Here is a 24,230-nt window from a genome sequence, read left to right as displayed (position 1 = left end):
AACAGAGCACCCTGTCCCTCTCCTCCCTCTCTACTCTCACTCTCCTCTTTTCTTCCCTCTCTCCCATATTTTCTCTCTACCCTCTCATGGGATTTCACTGACCTGGAGCCTTGTTACACTGTTTCTCTGTAAGAGGGTTTCAGGCAGCTCTCTGTCTGGTCTTGCTCCTCATAAATGGCATCATGGAAAATTCATACCGCCTGGTCTGCCCTCTGTGGAAAATATAATTTTACCCCATAAAACAGTAACCTTGTCAGGGTTTATAGTGTGTGTGGCCACAGAGCAGAGTTCATGTCAGGTGGTTCCTGGTTCTATAATACAGAGAGAGAGGGAGGAGAGGAGGGGGAGTTACAGGTGAGATGAGTATGAGGAAGAGAGGTTACTTCTTCCTGCACAATGTATTGTGTTTTCTCCTGCCTGTCTGATGATGGGAGCTGGTGATTTGGTGCGGGTGTGTGTATGTGTGATTGGTGCCTGCGTGGCTTGTGAATGCTAGGCTGTGGGAGTGGAGAGCAGCGATGTTCAGAGACAGACTGCCCTCAGTCCTCTACACGGTGTGTGTGCGTGCGTGTGTGTGTGTGTTGACTGCAGTGATTGAAACATTGTGATTCTAGGAAGAGTAATGTAAAAGCTGTACTGACTTTAGTCCTGGTTTATTCAGTACTGTTTTAATCAATATGAACAGTTCCATCTTCAGCCATGTAAAGGGTTAACTGTTCCAGGAAGAGAATCACACAGCAGTATCTGGTGGGGAGGAGCATTATTGGCGTCAACTTGCTGAACTGAAACTAAAGTAGAGACACAGTATATTGTGTATGAGACCAAACTCTCCAGCACTTCAGAAATCTATTAAACAGCAATACGTTCAGACTATACTCTGACTCTCCTAGCCGTTGACACCACAAACAGGAAGGACAGAGATATTATCCAACAAAAACATACAGGTGAGTAGAGAGATTGACGTGGAAAGTTAAGTTGAAGTTAAGCTTTACTGTGTTTAACGTCTAGATTGACTTATTTGTCCAGATTCTACTGTATGTTACACTTTTTATCCTACAGTTATAAGATGTATCTATGTTGTAACATCATGTATCAAGATTTGTTAATATCACGTAAGACAATATTGACAACTCTAAAGCTGAATCTATCAAGAGCTGACTGATTCCACTAAATGTTTTATGGTTTCACCTTTGGTCTCTGTCTAGATATGACCACCTCCAGCAGTCTCCTGTCTGAAGAGCAGTTCCTGTGCTCTGTCTGTCTGGATGTGTTCACTGAGCCGGTCTCTATTCCATGTGGACACAACTACTGCAAGGCCTGTATCAGTGGATACTGGGATACCAGTGACCTGTGCCAGTGTCCAATGTGTAAAAAAACCTTTGATAAGAGACCAGATCTGTTTGTCAATACTTTCATTTCTGAGATGGCTGCTCAGTTCAGGCAGACAGTTGAAGTGAAAGCTACCAGCAGCCCAGACCAATGCCCTGACATAATTGTAGAAGTGTCCTGTGACATCTGTACTGGGATGAAGGTCAAGGCCCTGAAGTCCTGTCTGGTGTGTCAGACCTCTTACTGTGAAACTCACCTGGAGCCTCATCAGAGAGTCCCAGCCTTGAAGAGACACAAGCTGATCAACCCTGTGGAGAACCTGGAAGACAGGATGTGTAAGAAGCACGACAGACCTCTAGAGCTGTTCTGTAGGAGTGACCAGACATGTGTGTGTCAATTCTGTACTGAGACAGACCACAAGACTCATGACACTGTCCCTCTAGAGGAAGCGTATGGAGAGAGGAAGGCTGAACTGGGGAAGACTGAGACAGAAGTGCAGCAGATGATCCAGGAGAGACTGAAGAAGGTTCAGGAGATCAAACATTCAGTAGATCTGAGTCAGAAAGATGCAGAGAGGGAGATATCAGACAGTGTACAGGTCTTCACTGCTCTGGTTCGCTCCATTGAGAGAAGCCAGACTGAGCTCATTGAGGTGATTGAGGAGAAGCGGAAAGCAGCAGAGAGGCAGGCTGAAGGGCTCATTAAAGATCTGGAGCAGGAAATCACTGAGCTAAAGAGGAGAAGCACTGAGCTGGAGCAACTCTCACACACCGAGGACCACCTCCACCTCCTACAGAGCTGTCCATCCCTCTGCACCCCTATACCCACCAAGGACTGGTCTAGGATCAGTGTTGACAGTGATCTGTGTTTGGGGACTATGAGGAGAGCTGTGTCTCAGCTGGAGGAGACTCTTATGGGTTTAATGAAAAGTCTATGTGTTGATCTGTGTGTTGTTGCTGAGTTGAAGAGGATACAGCAGTATGCCATAGCTGTGACTCTGGATCCTGATACAGCACATCCCAATCTCATCCTGTCTGAGGATGGGAAACACGTGAGATATGGAGACACACAGACAAATCGTCCTAATACCCCAAAGAGGTTTGATAATAGTGTAAATGTCTTAGGAAAGGAGGGGTTCTCCTCAGGTAGATTCTACTTTGAGGTGATGGTCAAGGGGAAGACTGACTGGGATTTAGGAGTGGCCAGAGAGTCCATTAACAGGAAGGGGAAAATCACACTGAGCCCTAAGAATGGATACTGGACTGTCTGGCTGAGGAATGGAGAACAGTACAAGGCTCTTTCTAGCCCCAGTGTCCTGCTCCAACTGAGAGAGAAGCCCCAGAAGGTGGGGGTGTTTGTGGATTATGAGGAGGGTCAGGTCTCCTTTTATGATGTGGAGGCCAGGTCTCATATCTACTCTTTCACTGGCTGCACCTTCACTGAGAAACTATATCCATTCTTCAGTCCCTCTAGTAATGATGATGGTGAAAACTCTTCCCCTCTGATCATCTCTCCTGTCAATGACAGACTGAGTTTTAATCTGAAAATCTAACTGGCCAGTAAAATAAATGCATTTAAAATAGTAATAATCTGTTGTCATACATCACAATTAATATTTCAGACACACAAATATCATGCTTCCAAGACATGCGAACCTCTCACTATTACAATAATGGGAGGTTAGCATTTTGTGCGTCTAACTTTCTCACTCATCCTTATTCACAATTCATTCAGGATTATCTGTCATAATGGTAGCATCCACATTAATGTAAAAGTTTTTTTTATTTTTAACTATTCTATTATTTTATAAGTGGCTCCAAAATGACACAATACATTATTTACAAAATGATTTATATTTGGTACTAAATAGTGTGAAACGCAACCAAAACAAACAGCAAATGGATCTAACACGTGTAGAGTTACAAGTTTGATGTTGTCATTGTGTGCTAGGAATATGGTACCAAATACTCAACTTTTCACTACTCTAATACACATACAAGTGAATTTGTCACAATACTTTTGGTCCCCTAAAATGGGGGGACCCTGTATAAAAAGTGTTGTCATTTCTAATTGGTGAAACCAGTATGTACACAAATACCCTTAAATAAAAACAGAACATCTTTACTTTAACCATATAGTAATAGTTTGAGTTCAAATACAATCTTTTGGAGTATAGAGACAAAATAAGAAGAAATGCTTCACTGTCCCAATAATTACGGAGGGCTCTGTATATAGTATATACATTTTCTGTTCCGAAACTTTGGGGGTGCAAATAAAACCACCCTTGGGCCAAATTCTTCCAGTTGGGACCCCTGATGTAGCGGATCTAGTTTTTTTTTGTGTGTGTGTGTGTGTGTGTGTGTGTGTGTGTGTGTGTGTGTGTGTGTGTGTGTGTGTGTGTGTGTGTGTGTGTGTGTGTGTGTGTGTGTGTGTGTGTGTGTGTGTGTGTGTGTGTGTGCTTGTCCGTGGTTCTTGGTCTCGTCTTGCATGAGGCCCCATGTTAGTTTAAAAAGACACTGGATTCCATTTTCTCCCTACGTTCCTGCCAGGAGCACCTCTGTGTTACACGGCGTGTGAGGGATTATTCCTTCCTGGGAATCCTGCAAATGAATCTTAATCACCGTGGAAACAGGCTAGTGGAACGTATAGGGATGGAGGGAGGGAGGGACAGATCCAGAGATGGGAATTCAGGAAGTTGTTCTGATTGGGTTGTGGTGTTGTCATTCAGTGAAACAGAGGTTCTGTTCTCTTGCTTTATATAGCTATTGTATTGTACATAACTGTGTGTTGTTGTGTGTGTCTGTAAGCCTGTGTATTGACGGTAGCAGCAGCACTGGTCTGAGCACCCAGACCTCTACTAGCCTATATTTAGTCTGTGTGATGGACATTGTTTTGAGCCCAAATGGACTACAGAGACTGATAATAAATGCAGTGAGAGAGATTGAGTGTGTTAGCCAGCAAAGCAGTTACCCTGCCAACTGCAGTGCTTCTATTCTGGGGGCATGGGCACAAAATGGCTGCCGTTACTCACAGGATGTAAATTACATCTGCCTTTGAGACAGTCTTGAGATGCAGGTCCATGTGTGTAGACAGTGGTGCTGGAGCAGTTTTTTGTAAATGACATCATCATTTCCTCAATGTTTGTACCGACAGATGTAGACAGTTGATTAGCCATAAAATGCATCATCCAATTGCAACGTCTGCCTATGCCCACTCATATTTCCTCTAGAAAATGTTCAATTTTTAATACCCTCAAACATATAATTAGGAATAAGCCACCATCATTGTCAGTCATTTAACCGGTGAAATGTCCAAACTGCATCTCCAAGTCAGCCATTTGATGGATCTCAATGAGTTTCATGGGAATATGAATGTAGATCTTTTTGAATGACTGTTTTGTGAGTGAATTAGAGCAGATGGTGTTAACACACTTGTCCGTTCTTGTTTCAATTAAAGCAGAAATCCTGCCTAGTGGTGCGCTCTGAGTTTTGGCACATGACATTTTCTTTTATGACTTTTCAGCTTCAGCCAACCATCTGAACCATCAAAATCTCACAAAGACATCAAATAAATCTTTATTTGGTTTGTAATTATCTTGTTTTTCATTACCATTTAGTCGTAATTAAATATAATCTATTTACAATTGATCACAATACATTTTTCAGAAAAAGTTTTACCCGCTCCGTGTGAGTGAGGGAGCGTCACTCCTCCGCACACCGGCTGCACTACATCGCTGGTTGTAGACCAGTGTGGAGAGACGGAGAGCAACTCTCTCTCTCTCACTCTCACTCTCACTCTCACTCTCACTCTCACACACAGACACAGCAGAATTTGACATTGGGAAATGTACAGCTTGTAGCATGCTGACAGTGTTTATCCCAGTTGCTTTAGATGCTTTCAAATGCAATTTAGGAGAAGAGCATGAGAAAATTGAAAATGGAATTCAGACAATGCCTTTGCCAGCTGTGCAGTTCCTCGGCTGTGTCGGAAAATAACTAGTTTTCTATTTTCTGCTCTTTTCACCCTTGGTGAATGTCGCAAAACCAGATTGTTGTATTATTGTGTGAGATTAAATGTAATAGTCTCAAGGGGCTTCTTATCTGTGGATTAGGAGAGAATAGGTGAAAACACACACACACACACACACACACACTCTGACTGAAGGAGTTTGATGTCAATCAGCTCATTCAGTGATGTATTGATCCATTCAGTAGACCTACACTTCCATCCAGAAGTGACTCAGCCTGATTATTTATTTGTGTTGTTGCAAATGTCTGAATAGAAATGAGTTAGTACAGAATGGTGCTTTTTTGTTGTTGTATGTACACACTGGCAAGGTGCGTACATACGGTAGGCTATATGTATGCCTCAGGGAGAAGTTTGTTAAATGTAATTGTTGTGACATACAGTATAGAGTAGAGAATAAGGCGTGGGTGGGTTGAAGCACCCGTGGACTGAAGAAGATGAAGTACATGGAGCCTGTTTTGGTATGGGGCTCTACATGGAAACACACACACGGAAGAGGTAGAACAATTGCAAAGTTGGAGCCATTTCCGAGTTTCATCAGATGTATGGTGTAATATATGTTCAGGAGCAGGATTTACAGCTGGAGGTTTCTGTTCATTTCAGACTGGAATTCAGATGATGTCCCGCCCACAATTATGTCTGTCTGCCCTTTCTCCTTTCTCTGTCTGTCCTTCTCCCTCTTTCCTTCCCTCTACCTGTCTGTCTTTCTGTCTCCTGTCCCTGTCATTACTGTAGTACAGGTTTATTACAGTAGTCCAGTCCAGAGAGGAGGATGCTGGTCCTTCTGCCCTCTGGCTCTCCTCTCCCTGCTGCCTCCTCAGGAGAGTCCGCTCACCAGGGTTAATGATGCACATCTTATAGCTTCCTTTACACTTTTTTAATACATTTTTTGTCCCTCTGTCCCAGTCTCTCTTTCTCTTAGTCCCCTCCCTCCCTCCCTCCCTCCCTCCCTCCCTCCATAGCACATATCCTACATTTGCTCTAAAACAGAGTGAATCAAGTTGAACTGTATTCATGTAGGCCGCCAGCCTTTAGTCTCTCCCTCCCCTCCTCCAGTACTTCACCTGTGCCTATAAAGAGTTAGTCGTTAGTGTTTGCGACCATCAGCAGAACTGCAATGGGATATTTATTATAGCTGCGCTGTGCAGAAGAGGAGCTATCGCATATTTCAACATCATAACCATAACAAACTTCAGTAAGACTGTTAAGTCAATTATGAAATGAAACATGGAAACGCAGATATTAATAGCTCCTTATTACTCACACATTTCACTGACAAAAGTGCAGTTCCAGGAGAGAACGCTTTTGTGAATACAAAAACATAGTCTCGTGGCTCATCACCGAAGGCTAGTCTGATGTGTGGACATGTGACATGCTTGACTTGATATTAGCACATTCACTAATGGAGTCAGGGAGGGATATACTGATTTTAACTGGAAATGTTGCTGCATACACACACAGTACACATGCACACACGAACACACTGATGTGGTTCGAGGGTTTTGTGTCAGTTGTACTACTCTGCGAACTATGAACGCTATCAGACGGGCTGGCGTTTTTGATTGACAGCGCTCCCCGAGGGAATGGAACAAGAGATGCTGTTGGAGACGACAGACATCACACACACGGACTCTCAATCGACCAGGAATTTGTTGGAGTTACAGAGGAAGTGCTGATCTGATCTGATCTGATCTGATCTGATACGAGGGTTTGAGAAACCACTTGACGACAGAGAGGGAGAGACCGTCAAAGAGCGATGTGCTCATCCAGATGCCTAGGAGGACTCTTTCTACCACAGGCAGGAGAGGAGCGCTGTGCTCATGTACTTACCATTACGCAGACCGAATGCCTGCGCTGTTACTCCAACAGTGTGTTGCTGTAGGTTGAGACTCAGAGACAGACTTGGATAGTGTCTGTTCTCCCATAGGAACAGCATGGCAGAATCACTTAGGGCCTGTGAGCTCTGACCTCCATCACCGTAGGCTGTCTCTATGGAGAGACACATCTCTGATATCCTTTTCCATCTCTCCATCTCCTCGTCCTCCCATCATTAACACCACACAAGAGCTCCCCTCGCTCCTCAGATAGGAGAGGAGATAAAACGACAGGAAGATGGGGGAGACATGCCATGATTCTCTCTCTCTCTCCTCAGTCACTCTGTTAATTATACTACTTGTTCTCCACTGAGAGAGATGGAGAGATGTCCTTTCACTCCATGAAGTTCTGCTCAGTGTGATCGAGGGCCTTTATAGCCCTGCGAGGAGCAAAATTGAACATTCCACGTAACAAGGAGCTGGTATTCACAGTGTCTCTCCCTCCCAGTCAGCTTTGATGTGATGTGGCATGACAATGGAGATAAGACAAAGAAAAAGAGGGGGAGAAAAAAGATGATGGTGAAGAGGAGGAGGAGGGTGTCACTTTTTTCCCTTCCGACTCGTTCATTATCTAGCATCACTTGTTTGTTGAGTCAGTCTCTCGGGCCTCTCAAACTAATTTGTGGAGAAGTGAAGTTGACATGTCGAGAGATGGAGAGGAAGATGGTAGAGAGAGGGGAGAGAGGGGAGAGAGGGGGGAGAGGGGAGAGAGGGGAGAGAGGGGGGAGAGAGGAGAGAGGGGAGAGAGGGGGGAGAGGGGGGAGAGAGGGGAGAGAGATGACAGAGACAGATACAGTAGAAAGACAGAGGGAGATTAGCATGCCTTGTTAAACTAGTTCAGTCCTGTCTATCTGCTGTGTATGGCTGTAGTTCAGTCCTGTCTCTCTGCTGTGTATGGCTGTAGTTCAGTCCTGTCTATCTGCTGTGTATGGCTGTAGTTCAGTCCTGTCTCTCTGCTGTGTACGGCTGTAGCTCAGTCCTGTCTCTCTGCTGTGTAGGGCTATAACTCAGTCCTGTCTCTCTGCTGAGTATGGCTGTAGTTCAGTCCTGTCTCTCTGCTGAGTATGGCTGTAGTTCAGTCCTGTCTCTCTGCTGTGTATGGCTATAACTCAGTCCTGTCTCTCTGCTGTGTATGGCTGTAGTTCAGTCCTGTCTCTCTGCTGAGTATGGCTGTAGTTCAGTCCTGTCTCTCTGCTGTGTAGGGCTATAACTCAGTCCTGTCTCTCTGCTGTGTAGGGCTATAACTCAGTCCTGTCTCTCTGCTGTGTATGGCTGTAGTTCAGTCCTGTCTCTCTGCTGTGTAGGGCTATAACTCAGTCCTGTCTCTCTGCTGTGTAGGGCTATAACTCAGTCCTGTCTCTCTGCTGTGTATGGCTGTAGCTCAGTCCTGTCTCTCTGCTGAGTATGGCTGTAGCTCAGTCCTGTCTCTCTGCTGTGTATGGCTGTAGTTCAGTCCTGTCTCTCTGCTGTGTATGGCTGTAGTTCAGTCCTGTCTCTCTGCTGTGTATGGCTGTAGCTCAGTCCTGTCTCTCTGCTGTGTATGGCTGTAGTTCAGTCCTGTCTCTCTGCTGAGTATGGCTGTAGCTCAGTCCTGTCTCTCTGCTGAGTATGGCTGTAGTTCAGTCCTGTCTCTCTGCTGTGTATGGCTGTAGTTCAGTCCTGTCTCTCTGCTGTGTATGGCTGTAGTTCAGTCCTGTCTCTCTGCTGTGTATGGCTGTAGCTCAGTCCTGTCTCTCTGCTGAGTATGGCTGTAGCTCAGTCCTGTCTCTCTGCTGAGTATGGCTGTAGTTCAGTCCTGTCTCTCTGCTGTGTATGGCTGTAGTTCAGTCCTGTCTCTCTGCTGTGTATGGCTGTAGCTCAGTCCTGTCTCTCTGCTGAGTATGGCTGTAGCTCAGTCCTGTCTCTCTGCTGTGTATGGCTGTAGTTCAGTCCTGTCTCTCTGCTGTGTACGGCTGTAGCTCACTCTTCATCCAAGGTTCCTGAATACGAAGGAACTCCACCACAGCCTTCCAACTACTCTACTATAGAATGTAAACACACAGTACAGTACCTGTCCATACCTGTGTTTTGGACAGGAACTCAGATAGAGACAAAGGTTGTGTCTGAAATAGCACCCTATTTCCTATAGTGCACTATTTTGGGGCCCAGGGCCTGGTCAAAAGTAGTGCACTATGTAGGGATTATGATGCAAAATAGACTTCACCCGTGGGACCATAACAGCAGTAGTAGTAATATCTCAGAGTTGATGTTTCTGTCACCCATGACCATCAGTCTCTGATGACCTCTTAAAGGGAATGGGCTTTACTTAAAGACTGTGACATGAAGTGTAACTACCATAACCCCACTGCATCTGCTCTTTTGAGCTTTTTGTTTGATTATATTTCCCATCGCTGTGCTATACACATGATCTCTTCAATGGCTAATTGATCTTAACTGGCAGAACCTGTCACACAGTTATATTTAGTTGTGCAAGCATAATTTCTTCACATTTACTCAGATGCCATATACTGTATATACGTGTCACTTGATAAATGGTTAATGGAGGGGTTCAAGTACTAACACAAGACTTTTAGTTTGGTTAAGTGCTGAGAGCACGGAGGTGGTCCCAGACATGAGTTATTTTATCAACCCTCCTCAAAGGCCTAGCCCTATTCTCTACTCTCTGGTATGGCATACAGCTGTGGCACTGACTGGCTGTCGTGCTGTGTGTGCACGTGCACGGTCTGATCGATTTAGAGTCCCCGGGGAAACAAGGGAATTCCCTGAAAGGGTTATTCAGGGTACAGAACAAAAATAATCACCAGCTCTAAGAAAACATTCCTGCTCTTTAGATCAAGAACATCCATCCCTCACTTCCTCCTCTCCTCTTTCCATTATTCCCTCCCTTCTTCCCCCATCCTTCTTACTTCACTCTGAAATGTTAATGTGTGGGTCAAGTGAGCTACTGTCAAATGAAATGAGATGCTATGCATATTGTATTAGTCAGCTCCCCATAGATCATCATTTGTATTCCAGAAGATGAATCTCTCTCTCTCTCTCCCCCAGTCTGAGTTTTCCAGTGCCGCCATCCTCCACCAGGCCAGGAGAGACCATGTAGCTGAGTCATGTCGGGCCCAGAGTGCATCCAGCCGCAAGCGCAGGGTCCTGACCCCCGGTGACCTCAAACACCTGGTGGTGGATGAGGAGCATGAGCTCATCTACTGCTATGTCCCCAAGGTGGCCTGCAGCAACTGGAAACGTGTCATGATGGTCCTCACGGGACGCGGCAAGTACAGGTCAGCAGCATAGGAAACTACTATTAAGATTTGAGAACATGCAAGACACATTTTCTGAAAGGGAAACAATAAATAAACGATGAAAGATGTAAAAAGCTGAATAGTCGATAATGTTGTTTAATTTTATAATACTACTACTGATATGACTACGCTGTCACAAAACATTACACAAAGAACACAAAACACACAGAACACCTTCCTAATATTGAGTTGCATCCAGCCCTTTTGCCCTCAGAACAGCCTCAATTCGTTGGGTCATGGACTCTACAAGGTGTCGAAAGCGTTCCACAGGGATGCTGGCCCATGTTGACTCCAATGCTTCCAACAGTTGTGTCAAGTTGGCTGGATGTCCTTTAGGTGGTGGACCATTCTTGATACACACGGGAAACTGTTGAGCGTGAAAAACCCAGAAGCATTGCAGTTCTTGACACAAACCGGTGCGCCTGGCATCTACTACCGTACTCTGTTCAAAGGCACTTAAATATTTTGTCTTGCCCATTCACCCTCTGGATGGCACACATACACAATCCATGTCTCAATGGTCTCAAGGCTTAGAAATCCTTCTTTAACCTGTCTGGCGCAGGCGACAACATCGAGAGCGCAAAATTCAAATTACAGAAATAGTAATATTTAACATTCATGAAAATACAAGTGTCATACATCAGAAAAAAGCGTAACTTCTTACTAATCCAGGTCCCGGCTACATCACAAATGGTCCTTTTGTTCGATAAAGTTATTCTTTATATCCCCAAAATCTCAGTTTAGCTGGAGCGCTTCATTCAATAATCCACCGGTTACCCTCCTTCAAAATGCATACAAAATGAATCCCAAACGTTATCAATAAACTTCCATAAACAAGTCAAACAATGTTTATAAATCAAACCTCAGGTACTCTAATACGTAAATAAACGATGACATTTAAGACGTAGAATCGTTATTGTCTTTACCGGAGATAAACAACAAAGAACGCGCTCTCATCCACGCGCATGAAAACACTACAGGCAAAATGGGAGCCACTTAGAAAAGCTACAAATTCTAGTTCATTTTTCCCAAAACAAGCCTGAAACTCTTTCTAAAGACTGTTGACATCTAGTGGAAGCCCTAGGAACTGCAATCTGGGAGGTTTTCCCTTCATATTAAGCATGAAAGCCATTGGAAACAGTGGTAGCTCAGTCCTTTTTTTTCTGGATGGTTTGTCCTCCGGTTTTTGCCTGCCAAATCAGTTCTGTTATACTCACATACATTATTTTAACAGTTTTAGAAACTTTAGAGTGTTTTCTATCCAAATTTGTATATCTTAGCTTCTGGGCCTGAGTAACAGGCAGTTTACTTTGGGCACGCATTTCATCCAGATGTCAAAATACTGCCCCCTAGCCCAAAGAGTTTAACAAGTGACATCACCAAGGGATCATAGATTTCACCTGGATTCACCTGGTCAGTCTGTCATGGAAAGATCAGGTGTTCTCAATATTTGTATAGTCAGTATTTATAACTGCGGCTACTATTACTACCACTCCTACTACTACAATTCAGATACTTTTATTTATTTGTGTTGTTTTTATTATGTTCCTCATGGTCTTTATTTCTCTCCATCCCAGTGACCCCATGGAGATCCCTTCCAACGAGGCCCACGTCCCGTCCAACCTGAAATATCTGAATCAGTACAGCATCGCTGAAATCAACCACCGCCTCAAGAGCTACCTCAAGTTCCTGTTTGTCCGGGAGCCCTTCGAGAGGCTCGTCTCCGCTTACCGCAACAAGTTCACCCTCAAGTACAACTCCTCCTTCCACCGCCGCTTCGGCACCAAGATCGTCCGCCGCTACCGGAAGGACGCCACGCAGGAGGCGCTGCTCAACGGCGCCGACGTCAAGTTCCGGGAGTTCGCAGAGTATCTTGTCGACCCGGCTACCCAACGCGACGGCCCGCTCAACGAGCACTGGCAGACGGTGTACCAGCTGTGCCACCCCTGTCACATCCACTATGACCTGGTGGGCAAGTATGAAACCCTGGAGGAAGACGCCAACTACGTTCTGCGGCTGGCGGGGATGGGCGAGTCGCTGCGCTTCCCAACCTACGCCAAGTCCACCCGCACCACAGACAGCATGACGGCCCAGTTCTTCAGCAACATCAGCTCCCAGCAGCACAGCCAGCTCTTCCAGCTGTATAAATTGGACTTCCTCATGTTCAACTATTCCATGCCAAGCTATCTGCGACTGGACTAACGACTAGAGGACCAGGACTTGACTAGCCAGCTGGGACTCTGGGCACGATCCACTTTTATTAAGAGAAGAACATAAGAACTGAGTGAAAGTGGAGAACAGATATTTTTGCAGAAGCTTTATTCAAAAACTGTCGTCGCTGTTTCTGGGGGGTGAACAGGAAGGACTGAGGGGAATGGGAGGGACAGAGATTGAGGAAAGTTGCTGGATCCGATTTGACGTGAAAGATTCTTGGTTATCCAATCAGCATTGTCCTGAAGGTGATAAAGGAGGAAGTGGAGATCCTATAGCATCAGAATGCAGGGTTCGGGTGGAGCTGATGTCAGAGGTTTTCTAAGAGGGGACATAGAGGAGAGAAGCAGGACTCCTGGAGAGTGATCGATATGTGTTCTGTATGTACATGAGGTGGGACTCTTGACCAATTAGTCTGCTTTGGAATCTGCACAGCAAACGGTGGCCTCGCATGCACGTGCCCTGGCCCCAAAGCATCATGGGAGCTGAGTTTATTTTATAACGAACAATAGCGAAACTCCGTCAAATTGTAAAACACATCCATGTCCTTCAGTGTGCTGTATCCTGGGTGTGTTTGATACGCCCACCAATTATACATTTGATAAGTAAACTGGCTCTTGGCTCCACCTCAAGCCCTCCTCATTATAGCTGGCTATTGACTTTGCTTTAAAGACCTCTAGAACCATTAGGAGTAAACAGTGGAGCTACAATTTACAGCCAACTGCTCTAAAGTTGTAGCTATGCTGTCAAGATCGCCATCGTCATAGGTGAAACAACTCCTGAATCCTGGTTTGCCAGTTGAGGCCTCAGACTCCCATAGCAGGATCTGAAAAGGCGGCCATTTTAGAAAGACGCTGAGCACCCTTGAGGCTTTGAGCCACAGGAAGTGGTCAGAAGGAATGATTGACAGGTGTTAGGTGCCTCCCACTGACCCAGAGAGGAACCGTAGAAGAGATGTGGCTGTGAAAGGGTTTAAGGGACAGGATCTCATAAATCCGCCCACACCACACCCCAAAACCAGGCAGGGCCATAACCTTGCCTACTGGCCATGCCCATTACCCCCCCACACCCCCTTCAACGAGCAATGTCTCGGTTTTAATGTCTGATGAAAACTTTGCTGCGAGCAGCAATAAAAAATATTATTTAAATTACTTTTATTGTCGGGGGGTGGGTGGGGTGGATGAGAGAGAGGAAGATTTAAAAAAAAAAAAATTGGGCAGATTAACATTTTTAATTGATTTAATTAAAAAGATTTTCATCAAGATTTTTAAAAAATAAGTTTTTCATGTTTTTTGTCCTGAGTTGCTTCCGGTACACTGTTAATGATAACATTTTAATGGTCTTCCTTTTTCCCGAAGGGCGTACAATACAATAAAGTTAAGTCCATGACTTTGGTTTCTCTGTGTGTGAGAGCTGGGACATCCCATGGGATTTAGAGTTATTCCCTCTCTCCCCCTTAGTCAACTGAGTCTGGTGCCAAAGGGTTGGAACACTGCCAATGGCAGAAAGGGACAGTCAACTCAACTCTTATCAGTACTTTTCACTACATCCAATAATTTACAAAACATTTACAATCCTGTGATTGAAATGAAACTATAGCATGAGAAACGTATTCTACATACATATCTACATCTACAGTGCAGACTACTGCTCAGAATCAGAAACAACAGCAGTGGTTGCCTTGATAATGATCGATAATAGAACCGTCTACCTTTGAGTCTGGCGGTGAAAGTCAGGTCTGTGTCCGCCCTCCCCAGGTGAAAGTGCGCTGTAATCATTACTCTGTGTAGTCTATGGGATCACAGAGAGGCGTATACACAGTGCAGGAGTGGGCGACGGATGGAGAGAGAAGACAACTTAATTAGCCAAGCTGGGAGGGAGGGAGTCCTCTTTATTCTTTACACCCCTTTGTCATTCTTCCTCCATTCAGACTTCAAAGAGAGAGGGACGTTTATTGGAAAAATTGTGTATTTTATGTTGCTAGGTCTGAGCAGAAGTAACAGCAGCACAGAAGAAATGATCACTACTATATTCATCTGTCCCTCTGACCGTTAGTTTAGACAGGCGTGGTGACTAATGACAAGCTCACCTAATTTTGCCATAGCTTCTAAAATATTGGTGGCAGTTGTGTGTGTTTGCACGTATGTGTCATTATAATTAGCAACCGGTTTGGAGGAACAAGGCCCTTCACATCTGGCTCTGATAAAGAGAAAGGCTGCTGGTTCGGAGGAACAAGGCCCTTCACATAGCGCTCTGATAAAGAGGAAGGCTGCTGGTTTGGAGGAACAAGGCCCTTCACATCTGGCTCTGATAAAGAGGAAGGCTGCTGGTTTGGAGGAACAAGGCCCTTCACATCTGGCTCTGATAAAGAGGAAGGCTGCCGGTTTGGAGGAACAAGGCCCTTCACATAGCGCTCTGATAAAGAGGAAGGCTGCTGGTTTGGAGGAACAAGGCCCTTTACATCTGGCTCTGATAAAGAGGAAGGCTGCTGGTTTGGAGGAACAAGGCCCTTTACATCTGGCTCTGATAAAGAGGAAGGCTGCTGGTTTGGAGGAACAAGGCCCTTCACATCTGGCTCTGATAAAGAGGAAGGCTGCTGGTTTGGAGGAACAAGGCCCTTCACATCTGGCTCTGATAAAGAGGAAGGCTGCTGGTTTGGAGGAACAAGGCCCTTCACATCTGGCTCTGATAAAGAGGAAGGCTGCTGGTTTGGAGGAACAAGGCCCTTCACATCTGGCTCTGATAAAGAGGAAGGCTGCTGGTTTGGAGGAACAAGGCCCTTTACATCTGGCTCTGATAAAGAGGAAGGCTGCTGGTTTGGAGGAACAAGGCCCTTTACATCTGGCTCTGATAAAGAGGAAGGCTGCTGGTTTGGAGGAACAAGGCCCTTCACATCTGGCTCTGATAAAGAGGAAGGCTGCTGGTTTGGAGGAACAAGGCCCTTCATATCTGGCTCTGATAAAGAGGAAGGCTGCTGGTTTGGAGGAACAAGGCCCTTCACATCTGGCTCTGATAAAGAGGAAGGCTGCCGGTTTGGAGGAACAAGGCCCTTTACATCTGGCTCTGATAAAGAGGAAGGCTGCTGGTTTGGAGGAACAAGGCCCTTCACATCTGGCTCTGATAAAGAGGAAGGCTGCTGGTTTGGAGGAACAAGGCCCTTCACATCTGGCTCTGATAAAGAGGAAGGCTGCTGGTTTGGAGGAACAAGGCCCTTCACATCTGGCTCTGATAAAGAGGAAGGCTGCTGGTTTGGAGGAACAAGGCCCTTCACATAGCGCTCTGATAAAGAGGAAGGCTGCTGGTTTGGAGGAACAAGGCCCTTTACATCTGGCTCTGATAAAGAGGAAGGCTGCTGGTTTGGAGGAACAAGGCCCTTTACATCTGGCTCTGATAAAGAGGAAGGCTGCTGGTTTGGAGGAACAAGGCCCTTCACATCTGGCTCTGATAAAGAGGAAGGCTGCTGGTTTGGAGGAACAAGGCCCTTCACATCTGGCTCTGATAAAGAGGAAGGCTGCTGGTTTGGAGGAACAAGGCCCTTCACATCTGGCTCTGATAAAGAGGAAGGCTGCTGGTTTGGAGGAACAAGGCCCTTCACATCTGGCTCTGATAAAGAGGAAGGCTGCTGGTTTGGAGGAACAAGGCCCTTCACATAGCGCTCTGATAAAGAGGAAGGCTGCCGGTTTGGAGGAACAAGGCCCTTTACATCTGGCTCTGATAAAGAGGAAGGCTGCTGGTTTGGAGGAACAAGGCCCTTCACATCTGGCTCTGATAAAGAGGAAGGCTGCTGGTTTGGAGGAACAAGGCCCTTCACATCTGGCTCTGATAAAGAGGAAGGCTGCTGGTTTGGAGGAACAAGGCCCTTCACATCTGGCTCTGATAAAGAGGAAGGCTGCTGGTTTGGAGGAACAAGGCCCTTCACATAGCGCTCTGATAAAGAGGAAGGCTGCTGGTTTGGAGGAACAAGGCCCTTTACATCTGGCTCTGATAAAGAGGAAGGCTGCTGGTTTGGAGGAACAAGGCCCTTTACATCTGGCTCTGATAAAGAGGAAGGCTGCTGGTTTGGAGGAACAAGGCCCTTCACATCTGGCTCTGATAAAGAGGAAGGCTGCTGGTTTGGAGGAACAAGGCCCTTCACATCTGGCTCTGATAAAGAGGAAGGCTGCTGGTTTGGAGGAACAAGGCCCTTCACATCTGGCTCTGATAAAGAGGAAGGCTGCTGGTTTGGAGGAACAAGGCCCTTCACATCTGGCTCTGATAAAGAGGAAGGCTGCTGGTTTGGAGGAACAAGGCCCTTCACATCTGGCTCTGATAAAGAGGAAGGCTGCTGGTTTGGAGGAACAAGGCCCTTCACATAGCGCTCTGATAAAGAGGAAGGCTGCCGGTTTGGAGGAACAAGGCCCTTTACATCTGGCTCTGATAAAGAGGAAGGCTGCTGGTTTGGAGGAACAAGGCCCTTCACTTAGCGCTCTGATAAAGAGGAAGGCTGCTGGTTTGGAGGAACAAGGCCCTTCACATAGCGCTCTGATAAAGAGGAAGGCTATTGGTTTGGCATACATCTCCGACCCCATCCACTTACAGAAACAATGGGAGCATTCTGAGCTCTCCCTCCACACACACACACACACACACACACACACACACACACACACACACACACACACACACACACACACACACACACACACACACACACACACACACACACACACACACACACACACACACACACACACACACACACGTTGATGCCACGCAGCCTCTTACTCAGCAGCTGTACTCTAGTGAGGTACGGTAAGTGAGGTACGGTGGGAGAGGGGGATGGACATTTAAAAACACCACACACTCAGCTTATCTCTAACTGCCTATTTAACCTCCAAAATGAGACACTTTACTCAAAGGCTTCACAACTCTGCAAACAGTTATGGAGTCCTCTCCTCTTTACTCCAACCTCTCTCTCAAAATGGCCACATATAAAAACAGAAGTGGGTTTTTGGACAGTGGCAGTGATCTCTACCCTCACAACAGGAAAAGGGCAGGCTTCTTATACAAACAGAGCTGTTAAAATCCCACAGAAGCCCAGCCTAACGATCCCTGTGGAAATACTGACCTGATTCCCCAAAATATATATATTCTCCATCTTATTCCATATCCTCGCTCACTCTACCTATAAATCCACCTGAATCCAATTCTGACATGTCCATTTAGTGTTCCTGTGCTGTAAGTATTTATTGACGAGTGTACGGGTATATTTATGTTGTTGGAGAACGACGTCTATTGTTGGACTGAATTACATATTTACTGTGTTGCTAAATGCAGAAGCACAGGAAGTGCACGCTCCTCTGCACATACGTAAACATATCCACTCTAAGGCCGGGGGTTTCTAGCCAGAGATAAGCAATTTTTTGTGAATTATGGTTTTATCTTTCTGTCTATGAGATATTCTTATTCAATCAGTCTCTGTGCAACAGTGAAAATCTCTCCATAATGACCATGAAACTTCCTTTGTGTTACACATAAAGGGGTCCCCATGATGTTTCCTGCTGTTACGAATTAGCCCTTTGGTACCAACTCACAGACCATGAGGCGTTTCAGAAATATTGCCAACTGTTGAAATCACTGGAAGGTGGTTAGTGCAGATCTCCCACTTAAACTGTATTGAAACCCAAGCCTGGAATGGTAATAGAGCCTTTTTCTTTTCTGTGGTATTCCTCTGTCAGCAACACTCCACAGCAGCTTCCACACTTTTCATTGACCTCATAGAAGTATAACATATAGATAGAACACAGTTTCTTAGATATGACCTGCAGCATACGTGTGTTGAATGGAACCATGATAATTTTGTTTATTTCAATGATTATGTCCAATCCATTCTATGGTTGCCTCCTACATAGCCTATAGTACATGACCACAGGGCACTCCAGTCACCACAGACAGTACCTTTTTATGCTGAAATGATCTGTGCCTTTTCATTCCTCTCATTGGAGCACTTTACTGTCATCTGATTGGTCAGTCCACAAACACACACTCTCCCTCTTCAACTGTCAGGTGAATGTTGTAAAACAGCATCCCACACACTAACACAGATCACCTGTAGAGAGACTCATGTGACCACATCAAGAGGATTTGCAAATAGAGGGTTTTTGAAATGCTTGCTCTGCTCAGATCTTCCCTCCTCTCCTAAGCCTTCAGATACAGGATGGTTTTCTGTGGCTCTGTGTTGCTCAGAGGTTGTACGTACACCCTTCAAATCCACACTTCAACCCTCAGATCTCTGTGTGCTAGTTTAAGTGTTCTCATCCGTTGCCAGATGGTGAGTGTGTGTTCACTTAAATCAATGTTGTTGAGAGTCTAGGCTGGTTACTCTGCTGTTAGATACCATGTCATCGGCCGGCTTGTGTCGGAGAGGTCACTATGTGCTGTACCAATGAGTGTGTATCTGAGCTGTGTGTGTGTATATATATATATATATATATATATATATAAGGTCGCTCTGTACTGTACCTGCTCTGCCTTAGAGTAACTCTAGGAACTCAAACAGGCTACGTTGTATTTATTTATTCATTCACCAACGACTACCCATAACATTCCTCATGGTGGTCTCCATGGCAACACACCTGGACTTTTCTCACGGGGCAGACTGTCGGTTCATCATCAAGGCCCTCTCACCCGAAACATGAATAATTGAATATATTGACTGCAGGTAGTGGGAGAGGAGTTGTGATTCCCCACCAGTGTTCATTCTGGTTCATTCTGTCTGATGTTTTCACAATAAAACGCCTCAGAAACTCAAACCCAGATGCCCCGGGCTACTGTTTTTCTTTTCATTCTGCAGACAAGCAAGCGTGCGAACACAGACACAACAAACACACCAAATTCTATATGTCAAACGCTAATCACACACACACATATTTGTCACATTATCACTCACTGCCCAGTGGTTTCATGGGTATTCTCTGGTTGGCATGGATATTGTCTCGTCAACTCATGCCACCTGATGATTCCAAGCTTGGCATTACAACACGGCATCTGTTTTGTTTGTGAAAAGCCTGCACATGCCGGTCTGCCAGAGCAATTTTCCAGGTTACCATGGTTACTCCTGAGACATTCTTGTGCTCCATGATGGAAGTATATTAATGTGCTATGTATAACGTACAAGCTGTCATGTGTGGTCCACATTGGTGTGGAGCAACTGAAGTGGCAACCTTTGATATTTGTGGAGATGAAAACAAAAGCTCAATCTCCTGTACGAAGAGAATGACAATACATGTGAAGCAGATGGTGGTCCAATGGTAAGTCCCTGACTCAAAACCAAGAGGTTGTGGGTTCAAACCTAACTTCTTGTATGTTTCTGCAACTCTCAATGTCAACTATACAAGGAGAATGGTAAGAAGTGTGAAGGAGTCGTGTGTCTCTGGCGTGAGGATCTTGCCCCACAAATCACTGAATACAACACCGTGACCAACAATGCTTTAAGAAGTTTAAAAAAAGTGTTAAGTAAAAGATAGATAAGAAAAAATTGAAAATAAAAAGCAACAAATAATTCAACAGCAGCATTAAAATAACAATAGTGAGGCTATATACAGGGGGTACCGGTTAGTTGAGGTAATATGTACATGTAGGTAGAGTCAACATGACTATGCATAGATTATAAACAGAGAGTAGCAGCAGCGTAAAAGAGGGGTCTGGGTAGCCCTTTGATTAGCTGTTCAGGGGTCTTATGGCCGAGCAGTTGCCATACCAGGCAGTGATGGTGCAGCTGTAGAACCTTTTGAAGATCTGAGGACCCATGCCAAATCTTTTCAGTCTCCTGAGGTGTTGTCGTACCCTCTTCACAACTGTCTGGGTGTGTTTGGATCATGATAGTTTGTTGTTGATGTGGACGCCAAGGAACTTGAAGCTCTCAACCTGCTCCACTACAGCCCCGTCGATGAGAATGAGGGCATGCTCGCCCCTCCTTTTCCTGTAGTCCACAATCATCTCCTTTGTCTTGATCACGTTGAGGGAGAGGTTGTCTCATCGTTGTTGTTGTCAGACCTACCACTGTTGTGTCATCGGCAAACTTAATGATAAATCCTCCTGGAAAAAAGTTAGTTTTTCCAGGAGATTTTATCCATGGCTGTTGCTTTTTGCAAAGAGAGGCAAATCCAGGTACTTACCCCATGATATCTACCAGCCTTCCAACCATTACTGTCAACACAACTACACTCAAGAGCTGAGCCTGGGATTGAACCTACAACCCTGTGTACTAGAGGCGAGATCGTTACCCGGAGAGCCAGTGGCGCTTTCACACTCAGAACACTTATCTAGCTAAACTAGCTAATGACAGACATTTGACGAACTGTAAAAGTACAATTATAACTGGTGTAAAGCTGCTGCTATGCTGGGGAATCAACCAAATGCTGAGTCACTGAGGCATCTGCTATTTATTGCACCCTGTAGTTCACATAGGGGACTTACTCAATATCAACAACCGGGTTTGAATCCGTCCCAATATGGCCACTTGTTCCGGTGCATGTATACAGCCTGCTCTCTGTGGAAAGGTCCTGATCTCTCTCATTATACAGACATTGTGGTCAGCACAGTGGTTCCTTTCAAGTGGGCACCTTTGAAGAAATGGCCAGGGCCACGGAATCTATAAAAAAAAAAACGAGTTGGAACATTCTCATCCCTATCTTGCCACAGATCAGTCTCTCATTAATAAAAACACAGTACTGTCTCCTACCACCTTTCTAAACTACATATCAATCCCTAATATAAGCAGAGATAACCCACGAAGAGATCTACAACGCAATACAAAGTTATGCATGAAACTTACTGCCACTGTAAATTCCACAACCTGCTTTTTCCAAGACATTGGAAACAAGTTAATAGTCCCATTCTAATACATCCAGCATCTCTCCACATACAGAGGCATTTCTCTTCTCCTGTCAGAATTACATCCAGCATCTCTCCACATACAGAGGTATTTCTCCACTCCTGTCAGAAATACATCCAGCATCTCTCCACATACAGAGGTATTTCTCCACTCCTGTCAGAAATACATCCAGCATCTCTCCACATACAGAGGTATTTCTCCACTCCTGTCAGAAATACATCCAGCATCTCTCCACATAGAGGTATTGCTCCACTCCTGTCAGAAATACATCCAGCATCTCCCCACATACAGAGGCATTTATCTTCTCCTGTCAGAAATACATCCAGCATCTCTCCACATACAGAGGCATTTCTCCACTCTGTCAGAAATACATCCAGCATCTCCCCACATACAGAGGCATTTCTCCACTCTGTCAGAAATACATCCAGCATCTCCCCACATACAGAGGCATTTCTCCACTCTGTCAGAAATACATCCAGCATCTCCCCACATACAGAGGCATTTCTCCACTCTGTCAGAAATACATCCAGCATCTCTCCACATACAGAGGCATTTCTCCACTCTGTCAGAAATACATCCAGCATCTCTCCACATACAGAGGCATTTCTCCACTACTGTCAGAAATACATCCAGCATCTCCCCACATACAGAGGCATTTCTCCACTCTGTCAGAAATACATCCAGCATCTCCCCACATACAGAGGCATTTCTCCACTACTGTCAGAAATACATCCAGCATCTCCCCACATACAGAGGCATTTCTCCACTCAGTCAGAAATACATCCAGCATCTCCCCACATACAGAGGCATTTCTCCACTCTGTCAGAAATACATCCAGCATCTCCCCACATACAGAGGCATTTCTCCACTCTGTCAGAAATACATCCAGCATCTCCCCACATACAGAGACATTTCTCCACTCTGTCAGAAATACATCCAGCATCTCTCCACATACAGAGGCATTTCTCCACTACTGTCAGAAATACATCCAGCATCTCCCCACATACAGAGGCATTTCTCCACTCTGTCAGAAATACATCCAGCATCTCCCCACAAAGAGGCATTTCTCCACTCCTGTCAGAATTACATCCAGCATCTCTCCACATACAGAGGTATTTCTCCACTCCTGTCAGAAATACATCCAGCATCTCCCCACATACAGAGGCATTTCTCCACTACTGTCAGAAATACATCCAGCATCTCTCCACATACAGAGGCATTTCTCCACTCTGTCAGAAATACATCCAGCATCTCTCCACATACAGAGGCATTTCTCCACTCTGTCAGAAATACATCCAGCATCTCCCCACATACAGAGGCATTTCTCCACTCTGTCAGAAATACATCCAGCATCTCCCCACATACAGAGGCATTTCTCCACTCTGTCAGAAATACATCCAGCATCTCTCCACATACAGAGGCATTTCTCCACTCCTGTCAGAAATACATCCAGCATCTCCCCACAAAGAGGCATTTCTCCACTACTGTCAGAAATACATCCAGCATCTCTCCACATACAGAGGCATTTCTCCACTCCTGTCAGAAATACATCCAGCATCTCTCCACATACAGAGGCATTTCTCCACTCCTGTCAGAAATACATCCAGCATCTCTCCACATACAGAGGCATTTCTCCACTACTGTCAGAAATACATCCAGCATCTCTCCACATACAGAGGCATTTCTCCACTCTGTCAGAAATACATCCAGCATCTCCCCACATACAGAGGCATTTCTCCACTCTGTCAGAAATACATCCAGCATCTCTCCACATACAGAGGCATTTCTCCACTCTGTCAGAAATACATCCAGCATCTCCCCACATACAGAGGCATTTCTCCACTCTGTCAGAAATACATCCAGCATCTCCCCACATACAGAGACATTTCTCCACTACTGTCAGAAATACATCCAGCATCTCTCCACATACAGAGGCATTTCTCCACTACTGTCAGAAATACATCCAGCATCTCTCCACATACAGAGGCATTTCTCCACTCTGTCAGAAATACATCCAGCATCTCCCCACATACAGAGGCATTTCTCCACTCTGTCAGAAATACATCCAGCATCTCCCCACATACAGAGGCATTTCTCCACTCCTGTCAGAAATACATCCAGCATCTCCCCACATACAGAGGCATTTCTCCACTACTGTCAGAAATACATCCAGCATCTCCCCACATACAGAGGCATTTCTCCACTCTGTCAGAAATACATCCAGCATCTCCCCACATACAGAGGCATTTCTCCACTCCTGTCAGAAATACATCCAGCATCTCCCCACATACAGAGGCATTTCTCCACTCTGTCAGAAATACATCCAGCATCTCCCCACATACAGAGGCATTTCTCCTCTCTGTCAGAAATACATCCAGCATCTCTCCACATACAGAGGCATTTCTCCACTCCTGTCAGAAATACATCCAGCATCTCCCCACATACAGAGGCATTTCTCCACTCTGTCAGAAATACATCCAGCATCTCCCCACATACAGAGGCATTTCTCCACTACTGTCAGAAATACATCCAGCATCTCTCCACATACAGAGGCATTTCTCCACTCTGTCAGAAATACATCCAGCATCTCTCCACATACAGAGGCATTTCTCCACTCCT

At 45.3% G+C, this 24,230-nt stretch overlaps 2 protein-coding genes and 1 pseudogene across 3 annotated transcripts in view; 2 read left to right on the top strand and 1 right to left on the bottom strand.

Moving 5' to 3' along the window:
* The window catches only part of LOC139393282 (carbohydrate sulfotransferase 11), a 70,109-nt gene extending 55,128 nt beyond the window's left edge, over positions 1-14,981 (top strand). For both annotated transcript variants that reach the window (XM_071141803.1, XM_071141804.1), the window contains exons 3-4: positions 10,275-10,504; positions 12,103-14,981. In XM_071141803.1, coding sequence (XP_070997904.1) covers positions 10,275-10,504; positions 12,103-12,727 — 855 coding nt within the window. In that variant the 3' untranslated portion in view covers positions 12,728-14,981. The remainder of the gene's footprint in view (positions 1-10,274; positions 10,505-12,102) is intronic.
* The window catches only part of LOC139393279 (E3 ubiquitin-protein ligase TRIM39-like), a 112,591-nt pseudogene that overhangs the window by 74,723 nt on the left and 13,638 nt on the right, over positions 1-24,230 (bottom strand).
* LOC139393276 (E3 ubiquitin-protein ligase TRIM39-like) lies at positions 802-3,656 on the top strand. Its single transcript, XM_071141795.1, has 2 exons — positions 802-944; positions 1,206-3,656. The coding sequence occupies exon 2, from the start codon at positions 1,208-1,210 to the stop codon at positions 2,879-2,881; it is 1,674 nt and encodes a 557-aa protein (XP_070997896.1). The 5' UTR covers positions 802-944; positions 1,206-1,207; the 3' UTR covers positions 2,882-3,656.

This window comes from Oncorhynchus clarkii, chromosome 33, assembly GCF_045791955.1.
Source record: "Oncorhynchus clarkii lewisi isolate Uvic-CL-2024 chromosome 33, UVic_Ocla_1.0, whole genome shotgun sequence".
In the NCBI taxonomy this organism is placed as follows: Eukaryota; Metazoa; Chordata; class Actinopteri; order Salmoniformes; family Salmonidae; genus Oncorhynchus; species Oncorhynchus clarkii.
The sequence above is the reverse complement of the archived record's forward strand: the minus strand, read 5'-3'. Positions and strand labels throughout refer to the sequence as shown.

Excerpts from the sequence above, each read along its gene's own strand:
- LOC139393276 (XM_071141795.1), top strand. The coding sequence starts at position 1,208 with ATGACCACCTCCAGCAGTCTCCTGTCTGAAGAGCAGTTCCTGTGCTCT.